We start from the raw sequence: 8,406 nt of genomic DNA on the forward strand, positions 1-8,406 counted from the left end.
CCAACACAACTTAGGTACGAAGATATTTATTTTAGTGATGAGAGAAATTTAAAGTCACTATCTAAAACTAAAACTGAATAAACTCCGCCATGTAACTCTCTCTAGCAAACTACTACAAATAGGTAAATCAGTCTATGTTGCTTATAATTGACCAACACAGACTAAGAAGGTCAATAGTTTACTGTTTCAAACAATAGCTCATTTGTCTGTGGAGCCATCAAACTACTACAATTACTAGAGTTTATTAGCCTTCTCCAAAGATGTACACAATTGAGAGTTTGGGACTAAAGTAGGCAATGCCCTTTTGCATAAAATGATACAAACATCACATGACAATGTAGCCCACCCAAGAAGGACCAACAACAACACACGGCATAATTTGAGAAAAAACATTATAGTAATGCACATAGGGATGAGGTAATTATCAACCAGTACAACCCAAAACCTACATTTGCTTCTTGGCACAATTGTCAGCAACAGATTCATATCAGATGGTGATCTGGGAAATCTTGATTGGGAAAAACCGGGCAAGAACCGCGAGATGATGTCACGTCCCGAATGGATTTTTCATAGACAAGTAATTGTAACTGCAATGTGTAGGAACAGCAGACTGCTGTCACAAGAACTATGTTAAACCATGTTTATATAATATTATATTACAGCTTTACCTCTATTGAGCAATATGAAGCTCTTGTTTAGTTATGAAGTAGCGCCCGATGGCACTTCCCTGTTCTATCATGAACTGCTCCTGAAATGTCCCCATTCTCTTGCTGGGTAAATCCAGAGAGAGATCTTTAAAATTCGGCATGCCCTCAACTTGTAGACCATCCCCACATATGAGAAACTGGTTACCAACAATAAATGATCCCGAAACACGAATCGCAACTCCATCTTGACCATAAGCACGACACTGGAGTTTCTCCACAACATGCACAAGCTTTTCTGGAGGCCATTCACCAGCTAGTGTACTTCGTATACTTGATAATGTTGTAAGTATATCATTTGGCCCAACAGATTCTTTCCCAGAAAAACTGTAATATGATGAGTACAAGCAAAAAGGGGAAAATTCATATCCTTCCTTTCTGAGATTCATTTTGTACAACAATTACAGAGTACAAGACAAGTTAGTAGATTTACAGTTTTTTTTTTTTTTTTTTTTTTTTAAAAAAATCATAGTTTTTATTAATCCACCTGTCCTAAATTAATTATCTTAAGTTTACTTGACATGTCTATTAAGATAAATGAATTGATATTGTATATTTCATAACATTTGAGTCAACTAAATGCTGGGTGAGAACAAATTGGCTAAAAAAGTAAGTTAACGTATTTTGAATTGTTTGGACTTTGGAAAGTGTAAAGTTTGTCACTAAACTTCAAGTGTACAACCACAATATCTTTTAAAATAAAAAGGTAAACATTTTGGGCCCACAATGGAAATTGGATAACCAATTTACCATTTGAAATTAGACTCACAAGGACTTCAAGAACCTATTGAGCACTACTATCATAGTTTCATAGAACTTGGTGCAAATTCAAGATAGCGGTCAAAAGTGTGACTTAGCTATTGAAATAGGTGGTCAAAAGTGAAATTTACTCACTCAAACATGCTTCGATAATAGTAGTCATAGGACCCGTATTACTAACTCAAAAGACAAATTAAAATTAATTCAACTTTCTTCTTTTTGCAATGGCTAAATCTTGAGGTTATAGAATAAAATGCCATGGGAGATATCATATCACATTCCTCTTACCTGAAAATGGAGGATTCTCTATATAGTGTCCTAGTATGTTGCCAAAGGTCATCTGATCCATCGAACAACAAATAGTAGTGTATCGTGAACATCTAGAAGAAGACAATACAAACCAAAACAAACAATAAGCTAAATAAACATCAACAACATGAAATGAATGTGCATTAACCAAACCCTAGTTACTAGTAAAAACAATATGAGTGCATATAGGTAAATATAGGACCACTAACAGAAAACTATTCGACTCACATCTGCCAGATCCTTCATCTTCTGTGTTGGATCAAAAATGCTTCTGACAAATGCACCCAAGTCAACTCCAGAATCCACATACTTGGTAATGAATGGGTGTGAAAGAAGCTAAAATTATATGAGCAAGTAAAAGATCAACGAACAGTAAGCGTTCATTTCACAGATAGTAATTACTATAAAATAAACAAAAAATGTACCCAGAACAGAATACCAGCAGCCTAAACCAACAACTTCAACCTGGAGATGATTAGGATATGATTACTCTAATTCGGTCTTTAACGAAAACCAGAACATAACATGACCATAAATGGATTTCTCATATGTCAAAATTAAATTCACAAAGAGGATCCTAACAAATATATAACTATCCATGTTGGCAGATTTTGTTAGGCAGATAGCAAAAGATTTAATAATCTACAAAAGGGATGGATAAAAGACTTTTCTATGCAGAATAGTTCTAGATCACTTGATGAAGGGAATAAGTACGATTATTCAATGCTAGCTTTAAAAAGCTAGCCAAGAAATAGTAGCAAAAGTGAATACAAAGATGGTGTAAACTTTCAAATACAAATACATTTACAGGAAGAGTATAAACAACAGCATTTCTAGCATGGCAAATACCTAATTTACATCACATATATGATATAACTTTTTCCTCACCTCCTCTGCTGTTGGCCTGGTATCTGGATTTTTTTGAAGACAAGCATCAACAAATGAGCAAAACTCTGGAGAAAATTCATGGCTCAATAGTGTCGGAGAAGGATCATCAAGGATCTGTCATCAAAGGATGCATCAGAAAAACAGATGAGAGATGCAATTATGCAAAATCATATCATGATAGTTTTTGTTTAAAAATAGAAGTGAAATATAAATAGTAAGGTAACATACAAAAACATGGAACAGTTGAATTATTATTTATAGTCTTTACAAGCATATGGTGACTAATAAAGGGAACGCGGGAAAGAGAAATTCTAGTATCATGCAGATTTGGCATATCACGTATACACAGAATTACACGCTTGTAGAAGTCTGAAACTCTGAATATAAGAAGTAGCAACAATCTTATGCAGAATTGAAAATGAACTAATGATGATCTCATAACATAGGATGACTATAAGAGTGCAAGGGAAACTTAAAGTACAACCTGCAACATGAGGTTAACAGGCCCTTCATTAGCTGAATATGGGAATTCACCCGTGCCACATTCAAAAAGTGCAAGTCCAAGACTCCAAATGTCAGCTGGATAAGAATAGTTTTCATTTCGAATTCTTTCAGGTGACATGTATGTAACAGTACCAACAAAGGTAGCACACTGTCGGAAAAGTTTAGAGATTATTAAGTTAGTAAAAACAACCAAAACATGATTTCATCTTCCAAGACATGAAATTTAGTGTTTTATTTTCACTTGGTGGAAAGTTGAGGACTAATTAGGTGAATATTTAAGTGTTAATCCACTAACCATTGCCATTGAGTTCTCTAAACCAGCACTTATACCAAAATCTGTTATCTTTGGCTCCCCCTTGAGATTGACAAGTAAATTTGCTGGCTTTATATCTCTGTGAACCAAATGGCGAACTCCATGCAAATAACTAAGCCCCTTAACAAAGAATGAAACACCAATAAATATAGCTGCAAAGAGCATATGGTATACAGTAAAACAGAAGAATAAATATGAAGATAAAGCCTTACTTGTAAAAGCTTCTGAACCATGGAAGATAGTATTGGTTCTGGTATGCCTTTACGTAATCTTATGATATCAGCTAGAGACCCTCCATCCATGTATTCTAGAGCTATGCTTATTTGCCCAGAATCTGGAGTATAAAATGCTCCATAGAATTCAACAAGACCTTGATAACAAGGTGCCTCACACAAGGTTCTTATTTCAGTAAGAAGCTGTTGCCTTTTCTCCTAATGTGCAAAAGTGGACATCTATGTGAGATACATAATGCACAAGGCATAGTTGCCTTTTCTTATATTTAAAATGTAGAATGCATGACCTTTTCTCTTAGATATTGTTCGTAATGTATTCATTACATGCTCCAGGACTTTCAACATTGATCAGTACACAGATGGATATTGCAATAGCATTTGCAGTACTCTATCAATACAACATTTATCATGCCTAATTAGAAGCTAATTAGATATGGAATTGCTAATAAAATATTTGTTTTAGGAGTCATTCACTAGAAACTCACCCTTTTTCTTGAAGGAAAAAGAAAGATGGTCAATGAGGGCTATCTAAGTGAAAGCAATAGCTCATGTATACATTCATGACATGATTGAAAACTGCAAGCAATAGTTCATGTGACAAATTTTCTAATAATCAGAGACTACAAGAAATTAAGATCAGGTTACAGCACCAGCCAAGATTTAGAAAAGTAACACGAAGGAACCTTCTCAAAGATATTAATCTTCTTCAAGGCAATTATTCTGTGAGTGGGCATATGAATAGCTCTCTGTACAACACTGCTTGCACCACTTCCTATGGCTCCAAAAACCCTCATCTCATGTGAAGCACACCTATATGTCTTTTCACCATGATCAGCATCATCAACTGGCCATGAAGTGCACTTTTGCAATCCAAGCTCATTAAAGTTGTACACACCGTATGATTGACTCAACAAATTCAAGGTACCCCCATCAGAAAGCTGTGTATAAAGAAAGAGTTATTCATTAAATATTAAATTTTAAAATCAAGGTTAACATACAGAGATTGACTTACCATGTATGAGTCGGAAGGATCCAATGTTGATCCAGATGAGAATCCTTTTTCAGCATCAAAAAGTGGTACAAGCTTCTTTTTTAATTCTTCCAATCCAGCCATGGCCTATTGAACTTTAACTCAAAAAGTATTCTACACAACAAAATCCATTTTCCCTGGCCAACGAAACATTTTTAAAAAATTGACTTCGTGAGTCTCTTGAAGTTGCTGTCACACAAATTGCAAAGATTGAAACTTTTCAATCTTTAAACCTGGCAGTCGAGAATGCAGTTCAACAATCCCACCGCTTCAATGCATGAATGCATAAAAGAAAGGGGAACTCATTCATTAATTCAATTTAGGAGCTTTATTCAGAGCAAATACTGATCAACAAAAAGAATTCTTCCAGAGAATCGATATCATGCAAATCTGATAAAGTATTCACAAATTCTATGAACTGATTGATGGCCATGGCTGCCTACGCAACAAACTGCCGTTACAAATTATGATGTAAAATCAGTGGATTTGAATTACCTTCGAGCAACGTTAATATAGTGAATTTCTGGGATTAATGACAACTACACCGTCGCGATGCGCTCCTTTCTTCATCTACTCTGCGAGCATAAACCCTGAAACCTCCGCATGGAATTTCATGCCTTGCCGATTCCACCGTCAAGACGTGTGTAAGAGCTAACAAGCTTTCTACCATGTATGTCGTTTTCTACATATTCAATGTACCCAAAATAAATTTTAAAAAGCAAATTAAAAGTAATTGCACACGCCACATGGATTTAAATACTTGTGGGTGAGATTTGAGATTTTAATTTTATTGATACCTTTTTAATATGTTTAGAGTTTTTAAAGGACTACAAATTTAATAAACTAAAGTTCAAGGTACTTTTATTTTTGGAGAAATGTCAAATAGGCTTATAAGCCCATCTATTATCGCGAAATGCTCAATTCCACCACGAACTAAAATATAGTCTAATCAGCCATATTTACCAGCTAAATTTGTTTGATTGATTTTTTTTTTTGCAGGTTACTAACCGGTTGCCTCTCCAGCCTCTCCAGCTGGTTGACGTGGAAAATAATATTGTTAATAACAATTTAAATTAGCACATCTACAGATAGACTCCCTACAGCCGGTCGAATTAGATTCATCTTTCTATCCGGGAAGAAATGTTCTCGACTCTCTCTCCTCCGCGACCATCTATGTTCTTCAATTTTACTGCTAGTACCTTCAATTTTACATCTTATCTTTTCCTCTTCCTCGTGTATATATATATACACACACACACACACATATATAGATATTTATCCCTCCGTTTCTTTACAGCGAGGTTTTCATGCTACCTGAACAATTAGACACATCACTAGAGCACACAGATTATACGCACGCAGAATTTTCTTTCTGTCTTACTTTCTAATTCCGTATATACCGTATATACGTTTCAGTACACAATTTTGTTAGAATTTGAGCTCAACCCTTAATAGAGCTTTGAAAGAACAGAAAATGATAGTTTTTGCTTTTTATTTTAGTTTTGTTTACTATGAGATAGATAATCTAGATTTTCCCCCCCAAGGAATTTTAGAGCTTTTTTGTTGACTCTGTAATTTCTAGGTTTTTCGTGTTAGGAACACAAATAGTGGTAGTGATTATTGAGAAGAATTGAAGAAAGTGGCGAATGAAAATGAGTTTGAGCACGACGGAGGATGATTCGCCGTCGGAAATCCATCTTTCGGCAGATATAGATTCGGAGATGTTGGACAAATCCAAATTCTTTTTCCTCGTGGCGGCGCTATTTTTCGGCGTATCGGCGATGCTCTACCCGGTGGTGGTGTTAAAGACTCGGCAACAGGAGGCGGCGACTAAGATCCCTTGCCTTAAAATGGCGGTTTCGATCTTGAAAACCGAAGGGTGCCGGGGATTCTGCTCAGATCCCTTGCCTTAATAATAAACAAGCTACATAAGCTTAATCGGGACACGTCATCGCAAATGGATTAGTAACCTGCAAACAAAGTCAATCGCACAAATTTAGTTGGTAAGTGTGGCTGATTAGACTATATTTTAGTTCGTGGTGAAAATTGAGCACTTTGCGATAGTAGATAGACCTATTTGACACTTCTGCCTTTATTTTTTTATATTTTTTTGTAGTACTATTGACTATGTTACAATATAGTATTTGTCCATAACTAGTTTCTCAACCTATTGAAACACAAAGAGTCAATATCGGTCCCAACCTTTTATTTAAATATATTGCGTACATGGCTACAATTTTAAGGGGAAATGGTCATTTCCGGTTCCTCCCCCCCCCCCCCCCCCCCCCCCTAAAAAAAAATTATATGCATATATCATTTTTTTCTTTATAAATTATTATGTATCCACATTAGGATAGTTTTTTCCCTTTTATGTGAAATAGATATTTTTATCCTTAAAATAAGTATTTCATTTATTTTTCTTCTCCAACAAATTAGTGCTTATATGTCGGAATTATAATAAATGCAAAAAAGAGTATACATCATTTACAAAATTCATGAATGCTATTAACTATATTACAATATAGTATATAGTATCATATGAAACTCAAACTCACAATCTCCCATATGAAAGTCCAACCCATGTGCCATTAGACTACAAAGTCCGCTTCATTAATACTAATTAATTATAATATAATTAATGTGATAATAACAAGGTCATTGTTGGTTTGGTTTAGCGCGACAGGACTTCGTTTTGGTCTCGTGGGCGCAAGTGTGAGCTTGGTTTGGACAAGGCGCGACATTGGTGCGAGACTTGGCACGCCGTGATGAACCAAGTCTGAGCGTGCGACCAAGACGATTAGTGGACAGTTGGTAAATGCCCTTAGAAAACGCTAAAGCATGTGCGACGGTTGGGAGCGGTTCGCTAAGTGTTCCTTGCATAAGATTGGCACAAGATTGGCACAGTTGTGCGACTGGACGGTTCTTAAAAGTAAGGCTTAGCGGGCTGGTTATGTGGGATCTAAACAATTTTGCTAGTGAGTGCTCTAGACCATTTTTATTCAATTTTGGCTAGGCGGTTGGCTTATAACCACTACCATGTATAGATACTCAACCATGATAGCTTAAGATGGTAGTCGAGAGGCGTGAGGCTGAGATCTTATTGTAATTGCTTAAATTGCTTGGCAATACAAATGTTTTGTGGGTCAATCTTAGTGCATTTGTCCCTTGTTTACCCTATACACAAAGCCCAGAAAGTATAGTGTTGCGAAGAGTTGATGTCTTGTGTTCTAGGTAGGCGGAGCGGTTTTGAGTTTGGCTAAGCTGTGCGTAAATTCAGTTTGTTTCACTAGGCAACCAGGTCCGTGGTTACCCAACCCCACCTGGCCAAACTAACCATGCCTGATGTCATCACTACCTCGACCAATTGCCTACAGCCACACCACGGTCAGTGGTTTGCTGTGAGGTGCCACAACGACGAGCGGACAACTTTGGTGCCGCTGTCCATCCACCTTGCACTTTTACATTTTTTGTTGATAGAAATTAAAATTTTATTATTTTCAGTGTTGAAAAAGACGCTAGGCATCCCGTGCGCCTTTTTTTTTTTTTTTTTTTTATTAAGGTTATATATATGGTTATTTGCTTTATTATTATTATTATTATTATTATTATTATTATTATTATTATTATTATTATTATTATTATTATTATTATTATTATTATTATTAT

General features: G+C 35.7%; 1 protein-coding gene across 7 annotated transcripts; it reads right to left on the bottom strand.

Moving 5' to 3' along the window:
• Positions 1–123: 123 nt before the first annotated feature.
• On the bottom strand, positions 124–5,445 carry LOC109189561 (mitogen-activated protein kinase kinase 3). 7 transcript variants are annotated; one of them, XM_019340191.1, is made up of 12 exons: positions 5,236–5,445; positions 4,974–5,130; positions 4,723–4,877; positions 4,394–4,648; positions 3,690–3,908; positions 3,460–3,597; positions 3,145–3,312; positions 2,661–2,774; positions 2,001–2,108; positions 1,752–1,843; positions 669–1,031; positions 124–610 (listed from the first exon to the last, which is right to left on the bottom strand). In XM_019340191.1, the coding sequence occupies exons 3-11, from the start codon at positions 4,822–4,824 to the stop codon at positions 671–673; spliced, it is 1,557 nt and encodes a 518-aa protein (XP_019195736.1). In that variant the 5' UTR covers positions 4,825–4,877; positions 4,974–5,130; positions 5,236–5,445; the 3' UTR covers positions 124–610; positions 669–670. The 7 variants fall into 7 exon arrangements, with proteins under 7 accessions (XP_019195736.1, XP_019195738.1, XP_019195723.1 ...); XM_019340193.1 differs by having other exon boundaries at positions 124–587; positions 4,974–5,008; positions 5,236–5,444; XM_019340178.1 differs by having other exon boundaries at positions 124–554; positions 5,236–5,444.
• Positions 5,446–8,406: the final 2,961 nt, after the last annotated feature.

Source organism: Ipomoea nil, unplaced genomic scaffold (assembly GCF_001879475.1).
Source record: "Ipomoea nil cultivar Tokyo-kokei standard unplaced genomic scaffold, Asagao_1.1 scaffold0202, whole genome shotgun sequence".
Classification (NCBI taxonomy): domain Eukaryota; kingdom Viridiplantae; phylum Streptophyta; class Magnoliopsida; order Solanales; family Convolvulaceae; genus Ipomoea; species Ipomoea nil.